The sequence below is a fragment of the Phyllostomus discolor genome, chromosome 1, assembly GCF_004126475.2.
Source record: "Phyllostomus discolor isolate MPI-MPIP mPhyDis1 chromosome 1, mPhyDis1.pri.v3, whole genome shotgun sequence".
In the NCBI taxonomy this organism is placed as follows: domain Eukaryota; kingdom Metazoa; phylum Chordata; class Mammalia; order Chiroptera; family Phyllostomidae; genus Phyllostomus; species Phyllostomus discolor.
The window spans coordinates 170,910,221-170,924,074 of NC_040903.2; the positions used below are offsets into that span (position 1 = coordinate 170,910,221).

Consider the following 13,854-nt stretch of genomic DNA (forward strand, 5'->3'; position numbering starts at 1 on the left):
GGGTAAGGGGAAAGCCATATGAAAGTGTGATTGGTCAAGGATCGGAGGGGGAAACTCCCCTTCTGTGAAAAAAACTTCTCCCGGGAAAGTGAAAGGTGTGTCTGAGTATGGCTGCAGTAAGGTTCCAGGCCTACACGTGGGGCCAGGTAGCCTGCACGAGGTCTGAGGTCTTGGGAGGTGGGCTGCTCCTGACCAGAGGTTCGGAGCCCCCATTCCAGAAGGGAAGGGCACAGGCTCTGACTGAACCCCTTGCCACCCCTGGACATCCCTCCCTGCCCAAGCGCTTTTCTAACTCACTCCCCTGGCTCCCAGGGAAGCAGAACCCAGCTCACAGGGGAAGCTGCAGGGGAAGAGGAGGAGAAGCCTGGCTCCAGCTTCCAGAGGTCTTGCTCTGCCAATTTCCCAGGTTCCTGGGGTCGTTCAAGTCCCAACATTCGATTATCCTCTCTTTTCATCAAGGGGCCTTATTTTGCCTCCAGAAAACAAGCACTGGTATCAAAGGGAATGTGTCTGATGCCCAGATTAATGCTCCCAAGCATTTTACATGGGGCCAAAAGTGTCTCTCCCTACACTGGGAGACAGTCTGACAGCAGAAGTCCTTACGGGTTACAGGCCACTGTGAGTTCCTCCTAACCGAATGGAAGCGAGGGAGAAGAAGGGATTTGGAATAGCAAAAATCTCAGCCTTCTCCTCAAGCTATTCTGCCTTATGATAGTAACAGCTGAGATCCAAAACAGTTGGCCGAGTTCTCCAGCTATATATCCATTAGATCAACATTAGCTCAATGTTTGGGAGCCATGTTAAGTTACTGCATTAGCCTGGCACTCAGCTTAATATCTACTAAATGCTGGCAATTAGGGTCTGGAATTTATCAAAGAAACCTCTTCTAATTCTAAATTTTAAAAGCAACCTCTAGAAAAATACTGAATTAAGAGATGTTTAAAAAATTCAACAATGGGGAATAGAGAGGCAACTTGTATTTGGAATAACATAGCAGCACCAATTTTCTTTAATTCACCCTGAAAATCAAGCTACAGTATCTCTCTGAGTGGAAAGATTTCATGGTGTTTGAAATTTCAAAGATTACTATGAGGAAATCGCAGAGACCTAAGAAGGCAAAGTTGCTTGAGCGGCAGCAGATAAAAATGTAATACATGGAAGTACCATGAGCAGACTTGGTTTAATTCTATTCCCACCAGGATCCTGGGGCAAGTGTTTGCAGGGAAGGCAGGTTCTTGTGAGCTCTGGTACATCCTGGGCGTTCCCAAAGGAATCATCAATTCATTCAATCCCAACTGTTCATTAATAGCTGTGGAAACTGAGGCCTCCTCAAGATCTGGCAACTAGCCCGTAAGTAAAAAAGTGTCATCTGTTTATCTGTTAGTGTCAAGTGCCAAGTTTCTCTATGCAGAGCAGGAAATCATTTCCATGCAACAGCTCGAGATGTGCAATGGTGCATTTGCCTGAAGCCCTGGCACAGTGTGAGATTTCCTTCAGATCTTGCATACTACCAACCATCAGCAGGGTGGGTAACTGGTTGGGAAGCCTCCCAGGAAACCACAGCTCCTACAAATGACTCAGTAGGTGGTTCCATCTCCTCTGAGTCAGAACCCAACCCAATGCCCAGCCCGTGCCAATACTCTGTGGCACTGTTAAGATGCTCTGGGCTTGGCTGGCCTGGGATACTGAGGACCTCTGGTGTTTATCTTTAAGGGAGAAATGCTCTTTCTGACAGACCAAGGAGTATGGACCAGAAAAGCAGCTGACATCACTCAGTGGCTCTCTCTCTTTTGCCTCCCAAACTCTGGAGAGTTTTGATGGCTATCTGCATCAGGTGACCTTAAATTTAAAAGCTCACTCCTTCTTCTCACCAGGAGTTTCTAAGTTGCCTCCCACAGCGCTGAAGTTGTGGACACAGAAAGAGCTCTAGCTTTGATCCTGCTGCTTCCTAGGGCTAGGGCCCCAAGCAAGTCTTTATCAGAGGCCTTGAGTCCTCTGCACTCCAATCCTATTTTTAGCCCTTTCATCCTCCAGTGCCATGAGATCATCATACCACTCTCCTACCCTAGATTCTCCATGGGCTTCCCTGCCTGTGGCATCACATCCAAACTCCTTAGCCTGGTATTCGAACCCCATTCTATCTCTCAGGACTCATCTTCCTCTACTACCCTACTTGTATGTTCTGGGCAGACTTAACCACTCACTCTTACCTAGAATATATGCACTTCCCACCTTCCAGGCTTTTCCAGGTCCAGGTCCCTTTACTTGAGATGCCTTCTCTCTGCTTCCTGAAATTACACCTACCCTTAAAGGCCCAGATCAAATGCTACCACCTCCTCTATTCAGCTTCTCCAGATCATCTCTTACAAAGTTCTTGTGGTCTCTCACACTACACTTTGCTGGTATCTTCCTGTGGACACACAGCACCCTGTTCTGAACTGCCAGCATTTGCTTGAATGACTTACATGTCCTTGAGGATGGCATACTCCTTAACGAACAGTGGGAGGTGAGGGGAATGTACTATTTTTGCTTTATTTCCCATTGTACCAGTTTATACAAGTTTGTACTAATGAACTAAATGAATGAATTCCAAAAAATCTAATGGGTGTTCTAAAATTATCTACAGCTACACAATTTCATTCCAGAGGTGGCTACACATCAGTAATAAAAACCAGCCTGGCTACAAGCTTTTCATATGGGAAAGGAGAGAAGCCTTGGTACAATCCATTCTGTTGGCCATGCAATATCTTTGGGTGTGTGCACAGACTCCTACGAACCAGATGCAGCATCTGCTCTGAAAGGGACCAGAGCGCCTGGCCTCCCTCATTTCTCAACGTGATGAGAGGCACACCAGAGTCTTATAGCCAACAGTTGTTCTGGTAAAGAAACACCTACTTAGCATAGCACCACTTCAACTTACACCATATGCATCAACAAGGGTGGGCCATGGTGCCCTCTTGGCAGCAAGCCAGGAGACTTGAGATCTGGTGCCCTCCTTCCCTGTGCCTCCCCCTTGCTGCCCACTGTGCTCAACAGGTGGCCTTCATCTGAGTTAATGAGGATTCTCCTTCTGTGAGACCAGCTACCCAAGGTGATATTCCCCTGGCTTGCCTCATGTGTGAAGAACCTCCCCAAAGCTGTGTACCTGCCCCATGCTGGCCCAGTGGCATCCAAAGGGGTAAGGAGAGAGAGTTTCTAAAGCTCTCCTTCCCACTTCTCACTTCCCCTCAGGAGACTAGACCAGCAAGCATCAAGAGTCACCAGGAGGGTTTGCTAAAACCCAGACTGCTGAGCCCATACTTCAGTCTCTGATTCAGTAGCTCTGGGACAGGACCCATGACTGTACATTTCTAACAAGCTCCTAGATGGCGCTGATACTGTGGTCTGGGGACTCCACTTTGAGAACCAATGCTCTAGGCTACCCTGAGAAAGGCAAATGACAGCCATCAAAGGTTGGACTGGAGATATGTGGCTGTGTGGCTATCTCCCTGCCTCCAGGCTCTGCCCTTTTAAGATCTTTCCCCTACACCGCCAGAGAAACCACCTTCAGAAGCACCCATCTGCTTGGGCCATTGGCTCCACTGCCTTCTCCTTGCCTAGAAAGTAAAACTGGAGATCGGTAGCCAAGCTCAAATGGACTAAGCCCTAAGTGTGTGCCAGGTGCTGCTCTAAACCTTTTACACATATTAACTCATTTAATCTACATAATTCTCTGCAGGAGGTGTTATTATTATCCCCACTTTGTAAATGATGATTCCCAGAGTGAGCCCTCAGGAAATACTTTCTGAATGAATGGAATAAAGGACCTCATAAGCATTTACACTATGTACTACAGAAGCCTGTTTTCATGCCAGGGGAAGCCATCAAAAAGTGAAGAATTGGCTTGTCCACCAGTTATTTGTTCCTGCACTGCACCAAATAACCCGTTTGCCTGCAATTGGCTGGATATTCTGGCTCTGTGTAGACATCTCCTCGCTGGGAGGAAAGCCAGAGTTAATCCCTCACAAAGGGTTGTTTAATAATAACCAGAAACTGGAGAAGAGCAGAAAGGAACACAGTGATCCCATACACTCTGAGGAAAATGGACCGTTGGGCTCATGGTATTCACACTGCCAACAAGTGCCCCTGGTGTGGCCTGAGGTTTCTTAATTTTTTATCATAAAAATAGAACATGAATATGTCTCTCTTGATTATCACCACCAAATGCACCGGCAAAACATCTCCGGATGCATATTACTCTAATGCAGCACTAATGCTCACACTGGAGCAGAAAACCAGGTCATCTTTGAAAGTCTGGAAATGGACAGCCCTCTCCGTCTATTACTTATTTATGTTTCCCGCCTTTTGCTTAACCAGCCTTGAGGCCCAAACAGAGAAAACACACCACACATAAAGCTACCAGTACAAATAAATAAAACATCAGACTCAAACTGGTAGCTTCAGCTTTCATTGCTTTGGGGTGGGGAGTGGACTTCACCAAGATGCTGCACAAATGATCAGCAAAATGCGGCCCTTTGAGACAGAGGCAGGCAGGTCATTCCTAAGATTCGTGCTCTTCTTAGAAGATACTTAGCTTTGCTCTATCTAGAGAATATCTTTGTTTGTTGTGGATGGAAGACAGTGACTGCAGAGTGAGTCTGAACTCAAATCTCTCTGAGTTGATGTTGGATCCATCACCAGCAGAAGTTTCTGGGTCACCTCCAAGGGGTTCCCCACATAGCCTGACCTGCAATTAACCACCCCCAGGGCTCACCATGGTAATAACAGCAATGGGGAAATACTTGAGTGGGGGAAGTCCTCAGAGTCACCATGCAGAGTTCTAGCAGAAAGACTACCACGGCAGAATCAAGCCTTATTGATCTTCCTGTGGTATCTACAGCCCATGGGGGAGCCACTGTGGGTACAGGGAAGACCCATCTCTGGGAGCAATGTCACTTGCCTCACCCCTTACAGTTTTCTTTCTAGCTGATCATAACAGGCCTCTCTTAGCTGGAACAATCCAGGTTAATCTCACCTAGTTCTCAGCTTAGCCTGGTGCTTGGCAACCTGTGGAGTGGCTCGGCTAGAGAGATCTAGTGTAATTAGCAGCACACAAACAGCCTAAATGGAAAAGCAGAGTTGTCCTTACACCTTACAAACAGAGTTTGAAAGCCTGTCAGGCCCTCAAACTCTGCAGCTACAGAAGGAAGAATGCCTGCCTCACTATCCTCTTGTCACTGTCGCTACCATCTAGTATGTCAGATGCAGATCACAGATGCTCTATTCATCCCTGAGAGCGGAGTGGAGTAATCAATACAGACCACTGTGCCTTAGCAATAGGCACTGCCCTTGACCATGCGGGGACAATGGCCAAGAAACAAACCCTTGTCCTTTATGCATCCTCTTTCTCTTGTGCAGAAAATTAAATGTCTCCCAGCTGGTTATAAAAATGACAGTTTATACTGATGAAATGTGTAAGGCAGGCGTTTTGATGGGGCAAGGGAAGATGGTAGAAATCTCCAGATGCCGAGAACTCTTTCTGAATGCACTCAAGTAAAACCACTTCAACAGATATAAAGCTCTGTGCTGAATATCAGATTACTAGATAGGAGTAGTATTAGAGCTTATGCTCTATGAAGGGAGGGTTGTATGTCTCATATTTTTATCTAATGATAATTACAAACATTTACCTCATATATGCCAGGTGCTGTATGTAGTGCTTTTAGTTGAATTAGAGAACAACAACAACAACAAAAACTGAAGCACACAGCTGGCAAGTGACAAAGCTGGGATTAGATCCCAGGAAGTCAGGCCAGAACTCAAACTGGCCCTCTCCAACATACAGCCTCTAGCAGAAGGACTCAGAAAAATGCTAGGCCCAGCACAAGCCCTCTATAAATGCTTCTAGATAGTCAATGCTGAGCTTGAACATGGTAGTTGCTCAAAAATATTTTCCTTCTGAGTGGTTATTATTGTTTACTTCATAAGGTTTTCATCCTGGTGAGAAAAGGCTCACCCTCATCCAGCTGGAAAGCCAAGTTCTTCCAAGCTTGAGGAAATTGTGCCTCATTAAACCCAAAAGATACTAAGAAACATGGGAAAAGTTTATCACGGATTTCCTGAAACTGGGTGTGACCATTTGGTTGAAAAAACTCGGTAATTCTTTTTTCTGCACATTATGGCAGAAAATGCATCACTGGTCCTTAAAGTCCAGTCTTATAGGTGATTCCTCCAATTCCTTGAACTCCAACTTGGGTGTTCATTACACAAGAGAGTCTGGTGCCACCACAGGCAGAAAGGTACACCCAAGAGACTTCTCAACCAGAGTTTTGAACTACAACATCTGGGTTTAAGTCTCAGCTCTAACCTATTTGCACAACCCTGAGCAAATCACCAAACCACTCTGACCATCAGCAAAGTGGAGATGACATTTGTAATAATGTGATATAAACCCACACATGTCTGAGGTTTACAATTAGGATCAATGAAAACGCCACATGGGAGAACATCTAGGAATAGAAATAACAAAGGCAGCAATGATACATAACATTTCTGGGTTGCTTATGTGCCAGAAATCCCATTAAGCAGATGCTAGTATCTTCACTGCTGGTGAGAAAGAGAAAGGGGAGGCTCAGAGGAGAGAACTGGCAGAAGCAGGCTTTGAACCCAGATTTTTCTAGCATGTGCATTAGTTAACATCAGCCCTAAGAGAGTGAAAGAAAATTGGTTCTTGGGAGCAAAAAAAATCTCACTCTTTTTATATATAAATCACAGTTAGACATACAGCATATGAAAAACAATAGTGTATTTGTGGTACTAAAATTTCACAGGGAGGGTTATTAGGAAAAAAGGCTCCTAAGAAGGCAATAATGAAAAATTTGAGTTACTGGTCAATCTTCACTATATCGTCCCATTTCCCATAGTTAATAAAGATTATCACTGCCATGCCAGGAGGCTCCTACAATGGACAGCCATGTGCTGTGTTCGAACACAGAGGAAGTGGTGGCCTCATCAGTTCCTGTAAGAATGTTCTAGCTCAGAGGTCATGTGCAAAGAATTGAAATACCTTGACATTTAAATTCCAAAGAGTAAAACTTCTGCCAGTCAAAAAGAAAGTCAAGGCATCACTAATGCTATCCATTATGATACATATTGAGATCAAATTACACCAACTAGAAGAGGAAAAACTCGTTCTGACATTTTTAATAAAATATTGGTCAAACTAAAGATGATAATTGAGTGTATTTAGAGCATTATTGCAGCTCTGCCTAGATTTGCCTATGGGGACACAGGTTGCTCCTTTTTCCTTGACTATTGAAAAAATAAAGATTTATGTGTAAATTCCAACCAATATCCATAGATTAAAAGAAAATGAAGTGGCCCAGCACCTGCTTCTAAAACGAACCAAGCTTATTCATGCAGCATGCTTCCAGGAATATGTACAAGTCCAGTGGCCAGCAGTGGCTTGATCAAGTTGACCCACTTTAACTTGAAATAGTGTGCTTCCCTCTCCTCGCTCTCTGGTACTTCCTGCCTAGGCATTCCAGCTCCCGATACTCTCCCTGCTCAGCCACCTACCCTCCCTTCCCACTGTGCCCTGAGCACTCTGTCCTGGACCTCTTAGCATTCCATTCAGGGATTCATTCATTTCATTGTATTCAACAAATAGTTGTTCTGCTCTCTCAATGAACCAGGCCCTGCCTTTTAACATGGTGGCCCTGCCTTGCTGGTCTGAGAGGCCCAGACATCTGGGCTAGCCTTACCAAAAGTCTCCACTGGATGTGCGGGGCAGGGGAGGAGGGACTTGCAGTCATCAGAGATTTCAGTTTGTACAAATTGCCTTTGAGGCTCGCTTCTGACTGAAACACGGCAGGGACGCACGTGCTCACTTGTAACGCTGGGCCAGACTGGTCCTGAGGTAGCTGCGACAATCAATCCAGTTGCCATAGCGGCCGTAAGTGTTCATTTACCACTATGTGACCTGGAGCAATAATATATTATGCCTTTCGCCAGTGGGAGCCGCGCCAGCTGCAGCACGGGGCGGCCGTGTCGGCCATCAGTCACCACTCTCCTTCACAACCTTTTGTTCCCTGCTCATTATGGTGAATTATAACAGGGGGACAGCACATTTTTCAGGAGAGTCTCTCCTGTTACGTCTAAGTGCTAACTCATCCCAGGTTGTTCAAAATTGGCTGCACTAGTGTGGGATAGTATCACCTACCAGCTTCCCTCTTCTCCCTCCCTGAGCACTTAGAATGAGCAAAAACCAAAACCAAAAACAAACAAACAAACAAAAAACATGAAGTGTGTACACTTTTCTACAAGGCAAGATAAAAAGCCACTCAACTTGGTTTACTGCAAATACTGGAAACTGCATTTTGTTGCACTCTATCATGCCCCCGAAGGTTTGTTGGGACGGTAAGTGACATTATAGCACACCACATAGGCCATCATGTCGGCTTTGGGTCTTGACATTGCTACTTCCAGATGAGCAGAAGATCACTTCCAAAGTTGCAGATGGAAAGATCAGGGGCCAACATCTCTACTCCATCAGCATTTTTTGAAAATGTTTCACTGTAATAGTGATGACAAACAATCCAAGATCATAAAAGTTAGAGTCTGGGCCAAGATATTAGGTGACTAAAAAAAATCAAGGATAAACTGTTGGCTAAGATGATTCCAGGTAGCCCCCAATGGAAGCAACCCAAATGGCCATCAACTGGGGAATGGATAAACAAATTGTATTTCCTGTATCATGTTTACAATGTGCTATTCCGGCAATTAAATGAAATGAAGTATTAATACATGCAACAACATGGATGAATCTCAAAAAATGTTATGCAAGAGAAAGAAGTTGAACATAAAAAACTATGTACTGGATTATCTCATTCATATAAAATTCTAGGAGAAAAACAAAACAAAAGTGTAGTGACAGAAAGCAGATATGTGGTTGCCAGAAGCCAGAGGTGGGGAGAAGCCAGTGAGCCCAAGGGAGGTTTTTAAGGTGAGGAGATTGTTCTATATATTGATTTCTGTGGTGGTTATGTGACCATATACAATTACCAAAGTTTATCAACTTGTACCCCTAAAATTGTTGATAAAACCTTGAGAAATGGAAGCATAACAAAAAATTAAAAATAAAAGAACAGAAAGCAAAAGTTGTTAACTAAAGGAAGTCACCACCACCTTGCTCCTATGGGACAGAAGCCCCTCTCACAAGGCAGGAGGGGTACTGTACAGGAACATGGCTTACACTCAGAGCAAAAGTGAACAAACCAACCCTATGAGCCCGAACTTATAGAGGCCAAGCACTTCATACTCCCTATGGAGTGGTGCTAAGCTCCATATACCACCACGGGGATGGAAAAGTACTGTCAGTCCCCGTTCACCTTCTGGACAACTGAAGCCGGGTCTACAAGATACTGAAATGATAGAGTGAATAATTCACCAGCACTATGATCTCAAGTGAGTAGTTTCACCTCCATGGACCTCAGTGTCTTATCTGTGACAGTGAAGAAGTTGGATGTGATGTCTGTTGGAGCTCTTCAATGGCACAACTGTGCCATTCTTTGCCCTCTCAAGTCCTTCAGTGATTTGACATCTTATGATTCCGTTTAGCTCTTGGGCTTCCTTCTACCCCACCCCAGCCAAGTATGGCTGGTCTCAGTGTCAATATTTTAGACAATGGGATGAAGGACCCTAAGACACCTGGAAGGAAGACTACCAGTGACATAGGCAACAGTGGACCTCAACATGAGATCCTTCCATGGATCACTTCCCGACCTGGGCACAGTAGCCAGTTTCTATTATGTTCTCACCCAGAGGTGGTCTTGGAAGATCTCCAGGGACTTACCTGCTTTATTTTTAGTTCCTTGGTGAATCCTTACTTTGTAGCCCAAGAAAACTTAGATCTCAAGACAAGGAATTTTTAAAATCTCACTTTTGTACGCAGTAGTGAGTCCTTCAGTCATCACATCAGCATCTGTAACCCAAGATGCCTCTCATCACTGATCTATCTTTTTCATCTCATCAAAGACTGTGGAGGTAAGGAAGGGCTTTAAAGTTTTCTCTTGAAAAGAAAAGACATAAGAACCTGCTTCTTGAGTGGTGATCAGCACCGCAGTTATTATTAAGAAAATGGTTTTCAAAAGCAGAGCTTTTGCAAAGTTAACTGTTGATCTTTGCATCATCTACCAGTCTAGTGAGAAGGCAAATCTATGCAAAAACCTGTGGAGTCTTCAAGCAAACCCTAAAAGAATGAATGAAAACTTAATCTATAATACCTTGGAAAGATTCCTGTTAATTTTCTGAAAGTATTTTTTTTTCCACCTGATGGATTTGGCTAAAAACTAAAATACCAGCAAAAGCCACAGCTAATCATAAAACAATTATTTATAAAGCCTTTAATAGCCCTTTCCGGCGGTGACGAACTCCCCACGACAATATGCCTCTTGCAAAAGATCTCCTTCATCCCCCTCCAGAAGAGAAGAGGAAACACAAGAAGAAGCGCCTGGTGCAGAGTCCCAATTCTTACTTCATGGATGTGAAATGCCCAGGTTGTTATAAAATCACCACCATCTTTAGCCATGCACAAACGGTAGTTTTGTGTGTTGGCTGCTCCACTGTCCTCTGTCAGCCTACAGGAGGAAAAGCAAGGCTTACAGAAGGATGCTCCTTCAGAAGGAGGCAGCACTAAAAGTACCATGAATCAAGATGAGTGGGGAACCATCCCAATAAACACATTTTGGATACATCCTGAAAAAAAAAATAAACTTTTTTTAAAAAGCCCTTAATAATGATTAGGTGCTGTGTACATGATAGATCTTTTGAACCTCACGACTGAATGCGGAAACAGTCATTATAAGTTCATGTCACATGTCCAAGGCCATCCAACTTGTAAGCAGCAGAGCTAGGACATACACCCACATCCAGCCAAATCCATAAACCAATGTTCTCTGCTCTATGGCTTATTTTCAAATTCAAGGACCAGGCTTCTGTTTATATTTCCATTCACAGGGCTCTTTGTGTGTGTTAAGCAAGATGTTCTGCAATTTTTTGCCCATGGATGAAAAGGTGTGTGTTTAGGTTTCTCATGTCTTACCTTTTATTTCACATTAGCAGTATAGCCTCAGGCACATACTCATTGTGAGCAGTGACCTGTAATCAGTTCGTAAGATTAGTGCTTAAAAGAATGTTCATATTACTGATGATGTTAGAAGGCTGGCTGAATGCATGTTATCTGCATATACATAACAAGCACATTAGTTTTCTCTTTAACCCAGCTCTCCCTACCCTCCTTCAAAAACACTCTCTGTCTTTCACAGTTAGGTTTATGTGCAAAAGTGATAATAGAGACATACACTGGGATGAGGGTGGGAAGGTCATAGGCAATTCAGCATAACCAGAGAGAAAAATACACAGACTCACAATTCCAAGACTGGCCCTTGCTGCCCTTATACATAATGGAACAAACAAGGTTAATAATACTGTCAAGCCCACAAAGCCCTGTTAGAGTTGAGAGAACAGCTCACTGAAGGTCAAGTTTATTAGATTCTCTTTTCTACCTTTGTAGAATGGTTGAATAACAACTTTCTATTGTAAGCATGAACACTCTTTGTAATTACTTCACCCAAATCAAGAAAACTGGAGGAAGGGTAACTGTACCCATCTTCACTGTCCTCATTGTCCAAGCCAACCCAAGTATCTATGCAAAGCGGATTCCTATTTTGAGACTGGTCCATTCAACTAGAGGTTTACAAAGAGAGGTGACTTTGCTATGATGTAGTAGGGAAACCCAGACTGCCAAGTTCTGTAGGACATTTTAAGAGTAGACTGCCAGGTTTAGAGTTTAATCTTTCACATTTTGAATTAGCTGAAGAATGTCATTTCTGATTCTATTCCATCTTGTTCTGGCTCTCATAGTCACTCTTCTGAGGTGACCTTGTTCTTTGCTGTAGTCAAGGTCATACTTAAAATAAAATGTTATTTCTTGATTAGGGTTCTGAGGTGATGATGTTTTCAGTGTGAGGGTTCAGCCACTGTTTCAGAGGACTGGACTAATGAGGGTAAGTCTGAGGGTCTCAGCCCAGCGAGAGGCTGCCTCAGTCCCACTCTCCAAGTATAACATCTTTAACCACAGCCGATGCTCTCAGGGACTGGGCAAGAGGGACAGTAACGTGAAGGTAAGTACATCACTCCTACTCACTAAACACACCATAAAACAGGCCATTGCCACAGTCAGTTGGCTGACCCTCACTGTGAAGGGAAAACCACACACACACACACACACACACACACACACACACACACTTGCTCACACAAGGTCATCCAGCTGTCAGAGAAACTCTACAAAGTGAAGAATTACAACATGGGCTAAATATGAGAAGTGGCAGGGGAGCTTTAAAAATTCCTGAGTCCCAGCCTGCCCCACTCCTGTTCCCCATTTCCCAGGAATACTGATTAGTATTATTTAAAAGCCCCCAGAAGATTCTCATGTACAACAAGAGATACAGCCCCCTGCCCCAGACCCAGCCAGCCTCAGTGGGGGCAACCCTAGGAAACTGGCGCAAACCTCTTTAATGGACACAGTGGCAGGTAGAAAACCCCAAATCTATGCATGGCCCAGAATTCCTGCATGCCACCTCCTGTATTCTCAGAGGGCAGAAAACTACTTCTAGTGATTGTCCCTGAAGAAGGCTAGAGATGTGTTAGCAAAAAGAGTAACACTTAAAACTGCACACCAGACCCCATGACCAAGGGTGCTGCATGCCCAGCATGGTCTGAACTCCCACCGACAGTGATCTGGGCTTAGCAACAGGCAGAGTATGCAGACACATCAGAGTTTCCACAGGGTCCACAGCTTGGAGATATAACAGATGCTCAAGATGAGCAAAATGAAAAAAATGAGACAACAGCAAAAGCAAACAGCTCACTTGGTTTTAGACTGGAAAAGCCAGGACCTGGTTGACTTAAGAGCAGAGGGGAGGAAGGTCACAGCTGAATATACCCAGGAAGTCTAGTAATGTGGGGCTGCAGTGGAGAGACAACCTATAATATATCATTTTTCTCCCAACACTCTCTCTGCAATCCAAACTTGTGATCATGTGAACCATGTATGTCATGGGGAAGGGGAATAGAGATTCCCATTGCTCTTTTTAAGGGCAATACAGGGGTGGGCAAAAGTAGGTTTGCAGTTGTGAGTATGCAAACACAGTTTATTCTTGTATCATTGTTTATTAATTAGTGTTTATTTATTATTATTATTATTATTATTAACCTATATTTGCCCACTCTCGTGTGTATTCCAAGGTGCCCATTGGAAGGAGCAGGGCACTGCAGGGCTGATGTCTCCGGGGACTGAGCAGAGCATGGGCTTCCTGCATGCAGGTGGGAGGTGCCAACTGGCCGGCATGTGGGGCTGGCTCACACCCAGGAGACGGTGCCTTGTCGGCGCTCCAGTCAGGGGGAATGTTGTTATTTCATGGCTGCTGCAGATGAGAAGGTGAGGGAAAGGATGAGACTCTTCAGGCTACAGCTGCCAGGAACAGAGCTCACTAGAAGAAAGGTTTCTCACTGTTTGGGGAGAAAAACACTTTCTCCAAATTCCTTCCATTGAATCCACCCACCTCACCCCCCCACAACATGCACAAAAAGATGTTCCACCAAGAAGTATTACTAGGTATAAATGAGTGCAATCGATACTAAATTTGGGAAAAGGGGAAATAATTCGTTCAGGCAAGGGGCATGTATTTGGCAAATGAAGGCAACTCTCTTGGTGTATGTACTTGTCTATTACATACAGCGCATGTGGCAAGACCTGAGATCATGAGGTCACCTCTCTTTGTGGGGGAGCCAGGAATTAAAAGTCACCCAATC

The 13,854-nt window shown here is 44.4% G+C and overlaps 2 protein-coding genes across 2 annotated transcripts in view; one reads left to right on the forward strand and one right to left on the reverse strand.

Moving 5' to 3' along the window:
- Positions 1-13,854, reverse strand: part of RORA (RAR related orphan receptor A) — a 701,886-nt gene that overhangs the window by 417,162 nt on the left and 270,870 nt on the right. The window lies entirely within an intron of this gene.
- On the forward strand, positions 10,394-10,735 carry LOC114493455 (40S ribosomal protein S27-like). Its single transcript, XM_028508337.2, has one exon. It carries the CDS (start codon positions 10,424-10,426, stop codon positions 10,673-10,675), a length of 252 nt encoding a protein of 83 aa, XP_028364138.1. The 5' UTR covers positions 10,394-10,423; the 3' UTR covers positions 10,676-10,735.

Bases quoted from the DNA above. Each gene is read 5' to 3' on its own strand.
- LOC114493455 (XM_028508337.2), top strand. From the start codon at position 10,424: ATGCCTCTTGCAAAAGATCTCCTTCATCCCCCTCCAGAAGAGAAGAGG.